Raw genomic sequence first — 18,840 nt, forward strand, 5'->3', positions numbered from 1 at the left:
TGACCTACTGCCCTGCCATTAAGAAGGCTTTAGGGAAAGTAGTGTCCTTAGCCAGATTTCAGTAAAGGCAAGGCAGTAGTGGGGTAGTCAGTGAAAGAGTTGATGTAGTTTCTTATGCTTTCTTTACTAAAGTTCTAAACAGATGGATATATACATATATATATTTTTTTATATTATAAAAATATGTATATATATTTTAATAAACAATTTTTTAAATTACAGATATAAGAGTTCGCAGAAGTCAACAGATTGGTCTGGAGTAAAGAAGCCAATTTACTTAAGTAAATTAGGTAATAACTTTGCAGAATGGTCAGCATCTTGGGCAGGTTATCTTATAACAAAGGTAAGAACTCTGTTCAGAATTTTTAACTGAACAGAAATTGTAAAGGAAATGAGAACATCTATCTGAATGCATAGTACACACAGTAGGAATTGTAATATTTGTGCTGATATAGAAGTTTTCATAGGAAATGTTTACTACTAGAGAGTAACAATTTCTCTGTTGTTACTAGTAACAGTTTCTGAGTAAGAAGGTAGTTTTATCAAGCAAATTGCTATGTTCATGTGTTTGTAAAATGTCTATTATGTCTGTTCATTTAAGGTTGTAAAATAATACTGTTTAAAAGGATATAAATGCTTTATCAGACTTTTTTACATAATAAAATGATTTCTTAGGTAATAAAAAGATAATATTATCCCTTAGTGGCTACTTCTAAAAGAGGATACATTATCTGAACTTCCTCCAAAATAAAAGTAGAGGTTTTTTAAAAATGAAATTTCATGGAAAAATAGAGGTATATTTCTGACGTTTTCCTAATATGAAATTTTTACATACCTGACAAACAAAAAGGTACCCTGTGTTCACCCAAAATGTTTAAGGTGTATTTAAATTTCACAACTTTTGTTTTTAATTCATATTTCTATTAGTGTTTTAAAATATTACTATAATTTGTACCTGGTAATTTCAAGAAAGTGTCTCTCATTTTCTAATGAACATACTGAAAATATAATATGTGAAATATTAAATTAATACTCTTTAATTACTTTCAGCTATGGAATATTTTATTTAGTTGTAGTTTAGTTTGTTTTTTTTTTAAGTGAAGGATTTGTATTTGAAGAAGGAAAAACCTTTAAATTTTTATAAGAGAAACTGTAATGTTGGTAAATTGAAGGTTAGATTATACCAATAAAATTTGACTCTAACACCAAGTAATTTAATTTTTTTATTTCTTCCATTTTGTTTCCTATACTTAATCACTGTTTACTACTTAATAAAAATGTGATCTTGTACTTAATGTGCTGGCCCAGAGAATACCTTCTGGTTACTTTCGTCATCTATGTGCTCAAGGAATAAATATACTAAATTTAAAGTTAGCTAAGTAAAATATACTGTATTTAGGGAAGTTAATCTGTAACAAAACGTGATTCATTTTAAAATGAACTGTAAGGGGAAAAGACCATTTTTGCTGAGATAGTCGGCAGCCCAGGTAGGGGCTGTAGGGGTCTCAGCAGTTCAGGCACTTGACCAGAGGGATGGTGATGTGAAATCCTCCCTGCTTTGAGTGCATTTCTCCATAGAATACCCACTCTGCAATGTTAAATTAGCTCACATGTTGTTTTTTGGCATTAATCAAAAGAATAAAATGAATAAAACTACTTACTCTCTAAACCATTGGAGTTTATAGGTGCGGCATGATCTTGCCAGTAAAATCTTCACCTGCTGTAGCATTATGATGAAGCATGATTTCAAGGTGACCATCTATCTTCTTCCACATATTCTAGTGTATGTTTTGTTGGGTTGTAATCAAGAAGATCAGCAGGAGGTAAGAAATATCATTTTATTTGGTTTCTGTTTGTCCAAACATTTATGCAATGTAATTAGTGTTAAAAAGGCTACATATTAGTAGGAAATGTAGATCAAGGTATGCTATAATATGTAAGTACATATGAAAATGCTTACAAAATCCTTTTTTTATACTTTTATTTATCAAAGAGTTATATAATGCTTAGTTCATATCCTTTACCTATTTGTGGTTGTGTATGTGTGTGTCCTTTTTAAATAATTGGTAGTTTGATATGTATTCTGGATACCAGTTTGTGCCAGTCATATCTCACAGAAATTTTTTCCAGTTAGTGGTTTTCTTTTTAACCTTTGTTTATACCTTTTGCCATGCAGAAATTTTAAATATAAATGCCAAATTTATAAATCTTTTATAGCTTTTTAATTTAAACCTTTTATGTGATACCTTCTCTTATCCAATGTCATGAACATATTTTCCTACATTTTTTTGATCCTTTTATTTTAACATGCCCTTCAATTACTCTGAAATTGATTTTTACAGATACTGTGAGATATTGTTTAAAGTTTTATTTTCTACTAGTTAACAAGTAGTTTCGTGATCATGTATTGAATAATCTAGAAGAATTTTTAAATATTTTTATATTTACTCTCGTGACTCTTTTACAGTGTATTTTCTTTTCAGGGAAACATTTATTGGCTTAATTATAGATGAGAAAAATGATTTATTATTAATGTATGATGGATTTTTTTCTTTTGAAAATTATTGCCTTAAAGTGGTTAGTCTTATATGTCAGGTAATTGTAAAATGATATTATGCAGACATATTATTCACCATAAAATGATTCTTCTTAGGTTTATGCAGAAATTATGGCAGTTCTAAAGCATGACGATCAGCATACCATAAGTACCCAAGACAGTGCATCTGATCTGTGTCAGCTCAGTACACAGACTGTGTTCTCCATGCTTGACCATCTCACACAGTGGGCAAGGCACAAATTTCAGGCACTGAATGCTGAAAAATTTCCACAAGGCAAATCAAGCAGAAATAAGGTGGACTCCATGAGTAAGTCATAACTTCTGTATACTTCCTTCTCTTAATTATTAACCAGTTAGCTCCTTTCTGTAATTTAAGCATTAGCTTTTAAAAGACCTATGTTTTCTTGCATGCCTTTTTTTCCCTTTAAGATGGCCTTTTTACTGAGAAAGAGCAGTGAATTTATAGTTAGAAAACCTCTCTTTAAATTCTTACTGTCACTTCCTTAAGCAAAACACATACCTAATTTTTCTTTGTATAAAACAGGGTTGATTTTATCTCCCTTAGAAGATTGAGGATTAATTGGGATGGTGATGATATAAATTGTTAAGTGCGTATATATATGAATAGTGAAGTGTTCTTTATACTTTTTCACTTATAAGATACTCTTTGCAGTCTTTTTCACATTTAAGTTTTAAATTTCAAAGAGTTTACTTTCATTCATTTCATGGCCTATTTTTTTTTCTTTTTTAAATTCATCTCATTCTTTTTATTCTTCTTTTCCCTTTCTCTGGTAGTGTTTGGTATCCAGCAGGCTCTCCAGATATGCTTAATATATGTTACTATACTATACTCTGCTACACCTACTATCGTGCTATTTCTTTCCCTGTGATATTACAACTCCCACAAAGGTGTCTAAAAGAGGAATCTCATTAGAGTTTAAAATGACACTTGCCCCTATGATACAAGCACTTGGTGAGAAGAATTATATTCATCAGACATTAATAGATACTCTTAATGTCTTTGAACTTTTGTGTTTTTCATTCTTGCAGCAAGTGGGTAAAGTATATGATACTTCTGCTTCTTGTATACTTTAGCCATTTAGTGGGATCACATGATTTTCCCCCAAAGCTTCGAGGCTAATTGGAAAAACTGACTAAGACCCTTAAAGAGGCCTTCACTTACACCAAGTTCTCAGTTTGTGAGCATCTCCCTCTTGTTCCTATATCTGTGGAAGCACATATATTCCTGTTGTTAAGCACAACAGTTTGTTATTTTCTAAGATTTTTTGGACTTGCAAATAATTATGTTTAGGGGAATGTTTTTCTCTGCAGTAAGACTAATTATTGATATATTTTACATTATTTCAACAATTGAATGTTTGTTTCTGTTTCTGCATCTGAAAATGATAACAAAAAACCAAACGCGAACTCCGTTATTACCATTTCTTACTAACATAGTAATGAAAATTCTAGCTTTTAAGAGTAACATTTGTAATGTTTCAAAAGTACAATACTTTAACATTTCTCATAATTTGAAATGATTTACAAATTTTGGTGGAAGTAAAGAATTTATTTTAAATATAATTTCTTTTAAATTTACTATCTTGATTATGAAATTTATTTGTTTCCTGTTTTCTACATGCTGTTATGAATCATTATTAAAATTTATAAGTTTTAAATAAGAATTCTTAAACTGGGTAGTCCAGAAGTTCCTCAGTTAGGTCTTTTCTTAGACTCTTTAAAAAAATTACCATTTTAAAGTATTTGTGATTTTACTTGAAAGGTACTTTTACTTTTTATTTCCATTGTATTAGTTAATATTGTATATATAGCAACACAGGAAAAAAATGGATTGTTAACAAATAATTTTAAAATTAAAAAGAAGGCTATTTCTATAATTCTGCTTTTTTCCTACTAATAGCTATACTTTATCAGTGTTTTTATAGTTATTAATAATAAATAACTCATCTTTGTATCTTTTGTATTATCTTTATATCTCCTCAACATTTAATATAAATTTACATTTAATTGTCACAACAAAATTGTAAGTAAGGCAAGACAGATACTAATATTTCCCTTTTCTAAATGAGGAAACAGAAGCTCAAATAAGTTAAATGACTGTTCAAGGCAAGATAAGTCATAATGGTGCTGTTGGAGCAAGAATCTTCTGAGCAATCTTCTTGTTGGTAGTTACATTCTAAGTAAGATACCCTAATACATTTAGATTACTTTATTTCATGAAATAGATTAAAAATAAATTGAAATTTAAATGGATACTTTTAAAATTTCATCTTCTCAGTCTTTAATTACTCAATTATCTTTTTATAATCTAGTACCTACTGTGGATTATGAAGACTATCAGAGTGTAACTCGTTTTCTAGACCTCATACCTCAGGATACTCTGGCAGTAGCGTCCTTTCGCTCCAAAGCATACACACGAGCTGTAATGCACTTTGAATCATTTATTACAGAAAAGAAGCAAAATATTCAAGAGCATCTTGGATTTTTACAGGTTTGATATTAATATAGTGAACTTAATAATGACATTTAATATTGCCAGTCTTTTATGTTTAGAGTGTTCATTTTATCAGTTTAGACAATAATACTATGACAGTGTAGGGAAGAAAAGAAAGTAAGGGCCAGTGGGCCTAATACAGTGGATGAAATAATAGGTCAAGATTGTTGGGCTTCTTTTCAGGTCAAAAAGCAGAGTGTGGTGAGAGAACTGGAAAATGAGTAGCTTGTAGTCTTTGGATGATTAGTCCTCTCCTGTCTTTTTCTCCCTTGTCTAGCTCTGGGTCTCTTGTTCATTGTTAAAGTCATTCCTTTACAAGGATGTTCAGCTCCCTCATCTTTCTCCCTCTGTGTTGTATTCACTTTGTAAGACTCCAGTGCTGGATAAACTCACCCATCTGCTTTCCCAGTGTCTGCATGTAAGCAGCTGAACATCACTGGAGAAAAATCACACAATGGATTTTTAACTGGTTTTCCTTTCAACTCATAGTCTCAAACATCAGTGGGACTCTTTAACAGTGCCTTCAGTCATTCTATGTTTCTCTAGTAAAGACTACTTTCACACTCTTCAAGATGACTATTTCTTACCTTCTCTTCATTTCTCTGCTTCCACCTTACTTACTCTGTTGAGATGATCTTGCTTCATTGTTCATTAGGAAAGTAGAAGCCAAATGTCTACCAAATCCGAAAATACATTGGCTACTGTACCATATTCTCTTTCTTCCCTTCTCTTGTTCCTAAGGAAGGATCCCTTCCGCCAAAATTCAGTTCTTCTACTTTTGTTCTTGATTTCAATCCTTCAGATATTCCTGCTTTCTCCAACATCATTAATTTTTCTTTCTCAACCAGAGTACATAGAGCATATAGACATGCTCTGGTGTCGCCTGTAAAATATCTTAATTTTTTATAATTCCCTTGATCTTACAGTATCTTCTTCAGATACTTCCCATCTTTCTGTTTCCTTTCACAGTCAGTTTTTAAAAGAATTGCCCATCTTCTCTGTATTCCTTCTTTACTTCCCATTTACTCTTTGCCCATTCCAACAAGAGTTCTTTCTCCATTGCACTGACTCTACTCTTGCTAAGAAAATTGGTGGCCTCCATGTTACCAAATCCAATAAATGCTTCCCAGTCCTCATTTTCTTAATCTCATGGCATCATTTGACCACTTCTTTATTAAGGTATTTTCTTTTCTCTCATAGCTTCTGGGATACCACATTCTCCAGGTTTCTTCAAACTACTCTGGCTTCTCCTCTCAGTTTCATTTGTTAGTTCTTCCTTGTCTATAAATATACAGGTACTCTGATGTCCTTCCCCAGTCCTCTTTTCTTCTCTCCCTCTATTCATTTCCTAAATCATTTCATCCTTTCCCCTGCCATCTTTGTGCTAATTGCTCCCAAATTTTTATCTTCAGCCTGAACATCTCCTTTGAACCCAGATTTAGTCTCTTGTGTTTCTTGAAAGCATCTCAATATGAATATATTAAAATGCTGTTTAAAATGTTTTTAAGTTTTAAAATGCAATAAAATACTTATAAGCTATACTCAACAGAATTTATTATATATTGGATTTTTAAAAGGGTTCAGGACTTTGAGGTTCTTTACAGCTCTCATTATCAATAACAGTTACTAGTATAGATTTGTATTTAAGCGGAATATGAGTATATTTAAGTGGAACAGAATGCCTGGAAATAAGTTTGCAGTTTCACTGTGAATCTATCTTGAAACAAATACATATTGTTGCTTTGAGAAAAAAATTCTTATATATTTTTTTTTACATAAACTGGTGGCTTTATAGTTTTATTTCCAGTTGTGTTTTTTTCCTCCCTTGATTGTTTTTTAATGATTGAACAAAGAAATTGTATGCTGCTATGCATGAACCAGATGGAGTGGCTGGAGTAAGCGCAATTCGAAAGGCAGAACCATCTCTAAAAGAACAGATCCTTGAACATGAAAGCATCGGCTTACTGAGGGATGCCACTGCTTGTTATGACAGGGCTATTCAGTTAGAACCAGACCAGGTAAGAGATAAATGAAAGGCCTTGTAACAAAAAGAACTCTGAACTAGGAACTTTGGAAACCTTAATTTCAATACTGTCTCTACCAGGGTCACAGTGTGTCTGGAAAATATTTAACCGTCTCTGAACTTGAGTTTCCTGATTGATAAAATTAGAGACATGCTAGAGGATCTCAGAGATCCCTTCCAATACCAAATTTCTGTGACCTTACAAATCTCCCAAATAAATGAGATTTACTGTGAAGTATACTTACATTAAACTCTATGTTCCATTACTCTAAAATTGATATAATTTTAGTTTGCTATTAAAAGTATAAGACTCGCATCAATTTTTAATAATAATAGTGATTCTCTACAGCCTAAGAAACTTTTTCAGATTACACATGCCCCCTATCACCATCTGGGAATCTCTGAAATGGTCCCTTAGAATCACTGGGCTACAGTTGCTAATGGGGGGACGTTGCATATCTCATGTATGTTGGAACAGGAAAGGGGTTTAGAATCATTGATTTATAATCTTGACTTAGATCCTCTCTAATCTCGGGGTATTCCTTTCTGTCATAATTGACATGTTCATTTTCTCAGAAGTTCAGTGTGTAGGGCCTTTATTTTTCACAGGCTTGTTTTCAATTTTAAAGAATATTTCACAATCCTATTTAACTTTTCAGTTACTGAAGCCCAAAATCGATATTAGTAATATTGTGATGTTTGAGTTTTAATTTTTACGTGAGAAATAATATGACAAATAATCTTTAAACAAAGTATTAAGGAGTACTTGTTACTTTTATATTTGATCTGAACCAAAAATCAGACCATATCTGGAAAAGATAATAAATGCAATCTGAGGTTTTTTATAGGTTATCTCCATTAAAATAAAAAAATTCAGATGTGTTTAGGACATCGGTAGAGGGCTCTGCCATACAGCCAAGCAAGTCAGTTGTTAAACTAAGAAAGGTAGACTCAGTGAGGTAAATAGCATTCTTTAATGAATATCAGTTAAACACTTTTTGGTTCCTAAGATGTATTTGAAGTAACAGTTGCTATTTTAAATACTTTTAAATTTCCAGATCATTCACTATCATGGCGTAGTGAAGTCCATGTTAGGTCTTGGTCAGCTGTCTACTGTAATCACTCAGGTGAATGGAGTGCATGCTAACAGGTAATGTTTTTTAAAAGAATGATTTTCTTTTGTTGTTGGTTTGGAATGGGAAATTTTTAATTAATTAATTGGGTTGAAGTAATGTTTACTAAAGTAATGAAATCTTTTTTGTTTTCATGGTATTGGAGATAAACACCAAAAAATAATTTTTCCTGCTGTCTCTTAAGTCAATCTAGCACTTAACAGCTTATCTTCTATGCAAAGAGTCATCCTTGAATTAAATTTGCTTTATGACAGGAACCTGCAAGACTTTACCTACTATTGGTGAAGCTCATATTAGTATTCCCAGAAGATATCTAACCTCTGCCTACATTATCAGCACCAGTTATTTTCTGTGCTGGGGAGAGGGAAACTTTGTGACTGAACTAAGGAATACCACTCTAGAATGTGTGCGTTGATTTTCTCCTAAAAGACTAGTAAAAATGAAAGTAGCCTTCCTTTCCTAAAGAAAATGGGTTTCTTATAGCAAACCAAACGATACCCCCCAAAAAAGTACTTACATGTGGCAGAGATTAAGACATGCATGGTTCTTCTAGTTTAGAGAATTACTAGGAAGGTTGGTTGTGCTCTTGAAAAAGCCTTACTCCTTAATGTATTTACCAGACCCCAGTTGACTTTTCTGGACAGTGAGATCTGGTCAAAAGTGATGGGATCTTAGTTTGCCAAAGAGCACAGGCCACTGTTTTTAGTTAGTTCATGCTGAAAACAGCTCTATAATTTCTATAAATTCCAAACTGTGATTTTAAAGACCACTGTTCTACAATGTCTGGCAGTAGAGAAGCTCAATGTTAGTTGGATGGTTAGTGGATTTATGAAATGATGAAAGAAGCTTTACAGAAGCAAGGAAAGATTTGTTATATGTTTTAGATATGTTTCTCCAGATTAATTGAGAGACCTTGTGAATAAAGGGGTTGCAGAAATTTGGGAAAGTTTGTTTTGGCTCAAGCTGAGGTGTCATGTTTCCTTATGATGCACACTGCACAGTCTTCTCTTTGGATCTGTGATACATAGAGCCTCCTGATCGTTCGATTTGTGGAAAGGCAAGTTTCAATATTCAATGAAGGATACTGTATCCTTGAAGCAAATGGTCATTGAGGGGATGAGTTTTCTTTGGGGAGAATATTTGCATTTAAACAAATATTTCTTCAAAATTATTGACTGTGCTTAACCTACACAATCATTTTTTTAATACTTTTATGGAAGTAAGTTCTCACAGCCTGATCCTCATTGCCATTTGGTACTTCTTGGTGTGATATATACCCTCTGGAGAGCAACTCCTGCTAATTCTACTCAGATTTTTTTTTTTTAATATCTTTATTGGGGTATAATTGCTTTACAATGGTGTGTTAGTTTCTGCTTTATAACAAAGTGAATCAGTTATACATATACATATGTTCCCATATCTCTTCCCTCTTGCGTCTCCCTCCCTCCCACCCTCCCTATCCCACCCCTCCAGGCGGTCACAAAGCACCGAGCCGATATCCCTGAGCCTCTACTCAGATTTGTATCCTAAAATTTTGATACTTTGGCATCGAGTGATAAGCTAGTGAAGTTATTCAAAGTTGGACTTTTGAAAATTATATTTCTATTGTATTTCTTTTAGCTTTGTTCTAAATTGTTCTTGGTGGTACTTAGACATTAGAGAATATTCGATATTTATGCTACTACTTTAGTTTTTTTTAATAAAAATTAATTGACTCATTTGTTATGTTTTCTTTATGTGTTTTTACTACAGAAAGAACAAGGAGGGCTTTTAAGGGCATTGATCCCAGCCTCCCTGAGTCTGTTACCTTATTTATAGTATGTGTACCTTTGTTATTATTAGGTAATTAAATAGAAAAATGTACCTAGCTGAGGGTCTAGTATATAGCAGGTATTCAAATGATATGATTTAATAAAGAAGAAACATGGGGAAGTATAGCTTCTCCTATACAGTCATGATCTAAACATCACTAGCCATCTTAGTGTCACATAAGTAGGATACTTAGAAAAAATAATTACCTATATAATGCTGCTTTTAAAAACCCCAATTTTAAAGTAACTGAAAATAATTTAAGAATAGTTATGTATTTTAGGTAGCTAATTTTGTATCCTTTGTCATACTATTGACACATAATTTGTAACATTGTTATGCCTTTATTATTGAGTGTCCTATGTACCCCAGTACTCAACCTACCCCACCAGCTTCTATGTTTTTTGTCTTAAATTTAATTCAAAATACCAAGTTATTAGAATTGCTTACCTCTGAATGCATGTATGTTCAGTTGGCTCTTTTTTCTCCCTGCTCTTTGTTCAAGTTAAGCATGCAACTCATTTTACAACTGCTCTTTGTAATTATCCAGGCCACCAGCTTCTATGTTTTTTGTCTTAAATTTAATTCAAAATACCAAGTTATTATAGTTGCTTACCTCTGAATGCATGTATGTTCAGTTGGCTCTTTTTTCTCCCTGCTCTTTGTTCAAGTTAAGCATGCAACTCATTTTACAACTGCTCTTTGTAATTATCCAGGCATTAATTCTGCTCTAATATATGACAAATTTGTCCCAAAAAATGACATTTTTAAATGGCTGTATCAGAAGCAATTATTGAAAAAAATGTTTTGGGGGACTGGAAACATTAAAATTTGGGGGATTGTTTTGGATAGAGATAATTATTTTGTACCTACATACAAAATACAATACCATACAAATACAATGAATAGAGCAACAAATAACTACAATAAATAGAGTATCTAAACCAATGAAAAAATCTCTAAATGCCACTTTAAATACATGTTTAAGTGATACGTATTTCTTTTAACAGGTCTGAATGGACAGATGAATTAAACACATACAGAGTGGAAGCAGCTTGGAAATTGTCACAGTGGGATTTGGTAGAAAACTATTTGGCAGCAGGTAAAATTACTTCTTAAAATATAAGCAGTTTTAATATGCCATAAATATTTAGACTTAAGTAGCTAAGCAACATTCGTAATTAATCTCTCAGCTTGTTTTATGATTGCCTTGTTTAAGTTCAAAGTGGAATGAAACTATTTGTTCCGGATTTCTGTTGACCATTTTATCAAATGAAATAAAGCTTGTTCTGGAATCCAGCTATCATGGCATGCCTTGACTCTTCATTTGTTTTTCAGATGGGAAATCTACAACATGGAGTGTCAGACTGGGACAGTTATTATTATCAGCTAAAAAAAAAGATATCACAGCTTTTTATGACACATTGAAACTAGTGAGAGCAGAACAAATTGTGCCTCTTTCAGCTGCAAGCTTTGAAAGAGGCTCTTACCAACGAGGATATGAATATATTGTGAGGTATTTTGAGGTTTCCATTTTTATATTCCTGGTCTGTAGGTGTCATATGACAGGCTTGGAATTTTGTGCTCGCTAAATAAGTGATAGTGTGTTTGGTGTTACGCAGAGCTCACAAAATGGCTCTTTTCATTTTTTTACCTCACAATCACCCTATCTATAGTTTTTTAAAAATGTCCTAACATACATCCTTTTAATTAGAAAGGCAAATATGAGACTTCTAAAAAATAGCAAAAATATCTTACATTTGTCTTGTTGTGATGTCATAGTTTATTTTCTATATAACCTAAATAACTAGACGTCTACTCTGCCTGGCACATTGGTGCTCAGTACTTGTTGGTTCCCTTTCCTTTTTCTCTTTGAGAAATGCAGTTGACATTTCCCACTCCCCCCTCAAATGTAGGTACTACATTACTCACAAGTAATATTAATATTACTCACAAGTAATATTAATTTTTAGAGGTAAGGAAGAAAATGATGGAAAACATTTTAGATCTGTTAATTTACCTGAAGAAAAGAATAAAACATATGCTGTAAATGAACAACAGTAAATTAAAAAGAAAAATACGCTATTTTTTAAATTATATTTTGTATCAGCCCCTTTGGTAACAGCTTAATGAAACCAGAGATTGGACCACTGGGATTAATTCAATTATGTAGCTACTCAACTGCATGCTTGAACACTGGGTTATAGACATGGGAAAAAGTTAATTTGAATGTATCACAAATGTTTCCATCAGCCTTAGGAAAAAAAAAAATTGCATTCATTTCACAATTTTTTACTGGCATCTACTATGCCAGGTCCTCTTACAATAGCACCAGCAATATATACAAATATTTACATTGATTTATATTTTCTTTTATCTTTATACAGGTGGTACAGTCTGGCTTTCATACATTTGAATTTAGTTTTATATACCCTTCTCCAATTTAATTAGAGGGGTCTAGGGATCATAGCAAAGCACTAACTATTCAAATCAACATAAATTAGTGTTTATACCCAATTTGAAAAGTTTTAAATGTTACTGTTTATATACCAAGAATATATATTGGTTAAAGTTTTTCCAAAGAAAACTGCACATTTCATATTCTTTATGGTTAATTTAAAGTACATGCTTTATATGTCAGATTAATATGGCTATTATAACATATTAACATAGGCTCTATGTGTCTTCAGATTGCACATGTTGTGTGAGTTGGAGCATAGCGTCAAACCACTTTTTCACCAGTCTCCAGGTGACAGTACTCAAGAAGATTCACTAAATTGGGTGGCTCGACTAGAAATGACCCAGAATTCCTACAGAGCAAAGGAGCCCATACTGGCTCTCCGGAGAGCTTTATTAAGCCTCAACAAAAGGTTTTACACACTTTTTTTTTGCATGTCAGTTATTGTGAATTCAGTATTATATTTGCATATTACTTGGGAGTATTTATCTTTCCTAATTTTCTCTCTGAATCTGTATTTTTCTATTGTCAGTTGTCAAGTCTACACTATATAGTTAAAATGAGCCTAGAACTTAAAAATTACTTTTATGTGCAATATATCATTTTTTTAATGTTGAAAACGTATCTGGGGGAGGTACAGATATAAGTCAATAGTAAGGTCTTCATAGGCTTGTAATTGATAACAATGGAGAACTCTAAGAAAATTAAAATTAGTTTTTTAACAAATAAATATTCTTTGATTCCTTTGAAAAGATATATTGAGAAGGTTCCATGTTAGGAAGAGATATTTTAATTAAGCTGTTGAATATACTTAAAAATGCTCTTTCCCCCCCATTTTGTCACATTCCTTTAGACCAGATTACAAAGACATGGTTGGAGAATGCTGGCTACAGAGTGCCAGAGTAGCTCGAAAGGCTGGTCACCACCAGACAGCCTACAATGCTCTCCTTAATGCTGGAGAATCACGACTTGCTGAACTGTATGTGGAAAGGGCAAAGTGGCTGTGGTCCAAGGTAATGGCCAAGGGGACGTCATTGTACGTACTTCCATCATAGGTACTTCCTACAAAGGCATGACAGAGATTAGATCCCTAATCTAAATTCAGAACCTTCTATTTCTGTCACCTTTCTGCATCATTTATCTACTATCATCTGGAAGAAACTTCCTTCTATCCTGAAGTCCCCAAATATTTTCCCATTTCAAGACTGAAAGTGCAGTTCTCTCTGTTTTCATCTGTCTTCCATTTTTTTCTTGAGGGAAATGACCAATTTTTACTTTGTTTTTACCATATATATATGTGTGTATATATATGTGTGTGTGTACACATATATATATATATATACACACACACACACATATATATACATGAGTGCACTCAAGAAATGTTTAGGTGAACATAACACTGTCCTTATTACATTCTTGGCAGATAATTAGTTTTGTGTAGACTTGCCACTGTTGCTGTAAAGATCCACTTCTAATCTAGCCTGTCAGAAAGGGCTTAGCTTCAGAACAAACGTCCTCAGCAATCCTCAGATTAAAGCTACAGTTATAAGAAGGGGGCTTTAAAATATACAAACTCCTTGAAAAGCTCATGCCGCAGATTTAAAGGACTCTTACTTTCATGTCTCCTCATGCTTGCCACCAGTCTAGAATTAGTAGTAGGCATAGCATGTTCTGAAATTGACGGTTAGCAACTATAGTTGGTGCCATCTGTGATTAAACCAACTTTTATGGTGGCTAAGAAAGGACAGGGGAGGAGATGTTTCCTGGATGGGAGATGAAAGTAATAATTCAGCCTGCATTAGTCAGGTCATTTTCAGAACTAGTGCTAGAACATGTATGTATTGTAATACCTTAAATTCAGTATGCTCAAATGCAATTCATCATGTAAAATTCACTGCCTGTTTCTCCTCCCATATTCCTTATTTTTCTGAGTAGGACTCTGTCACATCCTCTCATTTATGACAGTAATCTGGGCATCATCTTGAACTTCTTCCTCTCCCTCACTTTCCACATCAAGTTGGAGACTAAACTGACCTTAGAAATATCTTTTGAATCCTCTCCCTCTTATTTATCTTTGCTGCTTTCCTTCATGCCCTTAGCATTTACACCCTCTGGCAATATTAAGTTTTTTTTGAGGTCTCACCATTTCTTGGTGTTCATTACTGCAGTCTGTCATCTTTCTAAAATGTACACTGAATCATGTCACTCCCCCAGTTAAAATCCTTCAAAGTATTCTTCATGGCTTTAGGATTAAGTCAGAACTTTAGAAAGTACACAAGGCCCTTTCTCATCGAGTCTCAGCCTACCTCTTCAGGTTCAGTTGTCACAAACCCTTTAGTATTCACAAACCCTTTAGTCTTCACAAACCCTTTATCTCACAAACCCTTTAATCTTCAGCTAAAACCAGACTACTTGCCTTTTTCTCAACTAAAATTGAGACACTCTTCTACCAAGAGTGTCCTTCACTGAATTCTTTGCCAGGAAAATTTCTACTCATTTTTTAAGACCTAATTTAGATTTTCCTCATGTGATTACTTTGCCTGACCACTGCTCAACTCCATTTTCCTATATCTTCAGGTAGATTTAGCAGACTGTCTTCTCTTTCCTACATAATATGCATGTATATTCTTCTGTTAATAACACTTAGCACATTGTGTTGTTGTTTTATAGTTTATTCCCTCACTTGACTATGAACTTTTTTTTTTTTTTTTCGGTACGCGGGCCTCTCACTGTTGTGGCCTCTCCCATTGCGGAGCACAGGCTCCGGACGCACAGGCTCAGCGGCCATGGCTCACGGGCCCAGCCGCTCTGCGGCATGTGGGATCCTCCCGGACCGGGGCACGAACCTGCGTCCACTGCATCGGCAGATGGACTCTAACCACTGCGCCACCAGGGAAGCCCATACTGTGAACTTTTTTAAGCTAGAGATTTTGACATATTTATGTTTGTTTATCCCTAATCATCTACATATATCTTCAGTTCCCTGCACTTTGACTGACTGTAAAAAACAAGTGAATGAATGAATACAGGAGTTCTATATGAAATGAAGCAATGATTCCTGTTTAGGATTTTACTTTCATAGGAGGAAAATGAGAGATGAACATGAAATTACGAATAGATTTATACATAAAATACCTTATGAACTTTAAATTCTAACAGTTTTATTTGCTTTTCAGAAAATGGAAATATGTTCTTAAATTAAAAGGCTTGTTGTTGCCTTTTTTCTTTCAGGGTGATGTTCACCAGGCACTAATTGTTCTTCAGAAGGGTGTTGAGTTATGTTTTCCTGAAAATAAAACCCCAACTGAAAGTAAGAACATGTTAATCCATGGACGAGCTATGCTACTAGTGGGCCGTTTTATGGAAGAAACAGCTAACTTTGAAAGCAATGCAGTTATGAAAAAATATAAGGTAAGTGAATGTATAATGCAATTTCAGTTAGAAACTCACTTTTTTTGTTGTTTTTGAGAATAGATAAAATTACTTTAAGGTCCATATGGGAAGAGCACATGTATAAAAATAGCCAGGAAGCTTTTTTGACTTTTTAGTGAATATATAACATAAGTATAGTTGGAGGAATTATCACAAAATAAATATAGTCATGAAACCGCCATCCATATCAAGAAGTAGAATGTTCTTAATGCTCTAGAACTCACCCTTTCATCCTCCTTCCCAAAGTTAACCACAGTCTGGCCTGAAAATTTTTGAACAAACACAGTATATACCTTCCTTACTACGTATTAAGCCTTACATAGATGGTGTTAGAAAAGAGATACTTCTCAGTAACCCATGGGGTCAAAGAAAAAATTGCAATGGAAATTGAAAAATACTTTGAACTGAATGATAATAAAAATATGACATGGCAAAACTTGGATTCAGCTAAAGCCATTCTTACAGGGAATTTGAAATATTATTTACATATGTTAGAAGAAAATAAAGGCTCAAAATTAATAAGCTAAGAATCCATCTCAAGAAGTTAGAAAAGGAACTGAAAAAAAATTAGAAACATGGAATATAGAAGATACAAAATAATAAAATAAGAGTGGATGGCTAGAATTGTGAAGCAGACTAACCTGGAAAAAGGAGTTAGACAAAAAGTTCTAGATCTGCATTAGAATCACCACTGAGTCTTTGACTGAATACCACGATACACATGCATAACTCAAAACTCTATGAGGCTCAGCTGGAAACAGCTGCTAAGGAAAGAACAATCATGGGGGAACTATAAGAAGAACAATTTCCAGAAGGCAAATAGGCCCACTGATAGAAATCAACAATGTCAATCTTTTGGATTATAGAGCAGAAAAGAGTGGAGTGACAAGTATATTTTAGAGGGGCAAACTGAGGATAACCAGGATGTGTTTCAAGACTTATTATAAAGGTATAGAAATTAAGATGATGTTGTGTTCATGTAAGGCTAGGCAAATAACCAATAGAACAGAAGAGAGAACCCAGAAACAGATTCTAGGTGGTATTGTAGAGTTGAGAGAATGATCTTTTCCGTAAACATTGTTGTGTTATTTGGATAGCTTATGGGAGGAGAAATCAAACTTGATCCCTTCTTTACAACATAAACAAAAATAAACTTCAGGTAGATTGTAGATCTAAATGTGAAAGGCAAAATAATAAAGGTCCCAAAATAGAATATAGGAGAGTATCTTCAAACCTAGAGGTAGCTCAGGACATCTTAAACAGATCAAAAACAATAACTATAAAAGAAACGATTAATAAATTTGACTAACTTAAAATTATGAATTTCTGTTCATCAAAAGATACCATTGAGAATGTAAAGGCAAGAAGGACGGGAGGTGGGTAGGGGGGAATAGATGAAGAGGATTAAGAGGTATAAACTTTCAATTATTTAATAAATAAGTCATGGAGACATACAGTATAAAGAATATGGTCAATAATATTGTAATAACTTAGTATGGGGACAGGTGGTTACTAGACTTATCATGGTGATCATTTTATAGTGTATGCAAATGTCAAATCATTATGTAGTACACCTGAAACTAACATGATATTGTACATCAGCTTTTATTTTTTACTTAAAAAATAAAAATATATATTTATTAATAAATATTTTTTAAAAGAATGTAAAGGTAAGCAATAGATTACAAGATATTTGCAATACATAAATGGTGAGGCTTATATCCAGAATATAATAAGAACTCTTAAAAGTCAATAAGAAAAATACAGACAACTCAATTTTAAAATTGAATAGAAGACTTAACAGAAGGATATATATAAATGACCCCAAAAAAGAAAATATCTTCACTGTAGTAGACAGGAATAGATGCAAATTTAAAAAGTATTATGATGAAACTAATACAATATTATAAATCAACTGCCGTTCAGTTTAAAGAAAAGTATTATGAGCTAACACTATATACCTACAAGAATGGTTAAAATTTAAAAGATTGATATTTTCAAGTGTTAGCAAGGCTATAGAGCATTTAGACGCTCATACAGTGCTGCTGGAAGTATAAGTTATTACAATCATTTTGGAAAACAGTTTGGTGTTTTCTCCTAAAGGTGATAATACTGTGACAGCCACTTTATCAATGCTGAACACGTCTCCATGGAACATGTACAAAAATGTTTATACCAACGTTATTTGTAGATTTTAAACTGGAAGTAGAAATGTCAATCAATTATAGAATGGATAAACGAATTATAACATATCCCTATAATGGAATACTGTATGTATACCAATGAAAACCAACAAACCAAAGTTACATCCAACAACTTGAATGGTTCTCCCAAACTTAATGTTGAAGGAAAAAAGTCATATGAAAAAATCATACATGTAGTATGATTCCATTTATATAAAGTTCAGAAATGAGCAAAACAAAATTCTTGTATCAGAAATGGAGATAGTGGTTGTTTTTAGTCCATATGCACTGCTATAACAAACATACCATATACTGGGTGGCTTAAGCAACATTTATTTCAAACAGTTCTGGAGGCTGAGAAGTCCAGAATTAAGGTGCTAGCAGATTCAGTCTGGTGAGGCCCTGCTTACATAGACAGCCATCTTCTCCTTATGACCTCACATGGCAGAAGAGGCAAGGGAGGGCCCTGGGGCCTCTTTTATAAGGGCACTAATCTTATTCATGAGGATTCCACACTTATGACCTAATCACCTCCCAAAGGCCCCACCTCCACATACCATCACATTGGGGATTAGGCTTCAACATATGAATTGGGTGAGGGGGGAGGGGGGACAACATACAAATATTTAATCTGTAGTAGTGGTTATTTGGGAGGAGAACAAAGGGAGTAGTGTTTGGGAGGGCGAAGGGGGAGGCTCGTGTTTCTGGAGTTCTTATATAAGTGTGA

The 18,840-nt window shown here is 33.4% G+C and overlaps 1 protein-coding gene across 1 annotated transcript in view; it reads left to right on the forward strand.

Annotated features, from left to right (window-relative positions):
- Window positions 1–18,840, forward strand: part of ATR (ATR serine/threonine kinase) — a 103,985-nt gene that overhangs the window by 54,336 nt on the left and 30,809 nt on the right. Inside the window, exons 25-35 of the mRNA XM_060149694.1 lie at window positions 223–343; window positions 1,686–1,823; window positions 2,654–2,864; window positions 4,891–5,069; window positions 6,926–7,090; window positions 8,154–8,245; window positions 11,048–11,139; window positions 11,376–11,553; window positions 12,728–12,907; window positions 13,349–13,508; window positions 15,730–15,909. Coding sequence (XP_060005677.1) covers window positions 223–343; window positions 1,686–1,823; window positions 2,654–2,864; window positions 4,891–5,069; window positions 6,926–7,090; window positions 8,154–8,245; window positions 11,048–11,139; window positions 11,376–11,553; window positions 12,728–12,907; window positions 13,349–13,508; window positions 15,730–15,909 — 1,696 coding nt within the window. The remainder of the gene's footprint in view (window positions 1–222; window positions 344–1,685; window positions 1,824–2,653; window positions 2,865–4,890; window positions 5,070–6,925; window positions 7,091–8,153; window positions 8,246–11,047; window positions 11,140–11,375; window positions 11,554–12,727; window positions 12,908–13,348; window positions 13,509–15,729; window positions 15,910–18,840) is intronic.

The sequence above is a fragment of the Lagenorhynchus albirostris genome, chromosome 5, assembly GCF_949774975.1.
Source record: "Lagenorhynchus albirostris chromosome 5, mLagAlb1.1, whole genome shotgun sequence".
In the NCBI taxonomy this organism is placed as follows: Eukaryota; Metazoa; Chordata; class Mammalia; order Artiodactyla; family Delphinidae; genus Lagenorhynchus; species Lagenorhynchus albirostris.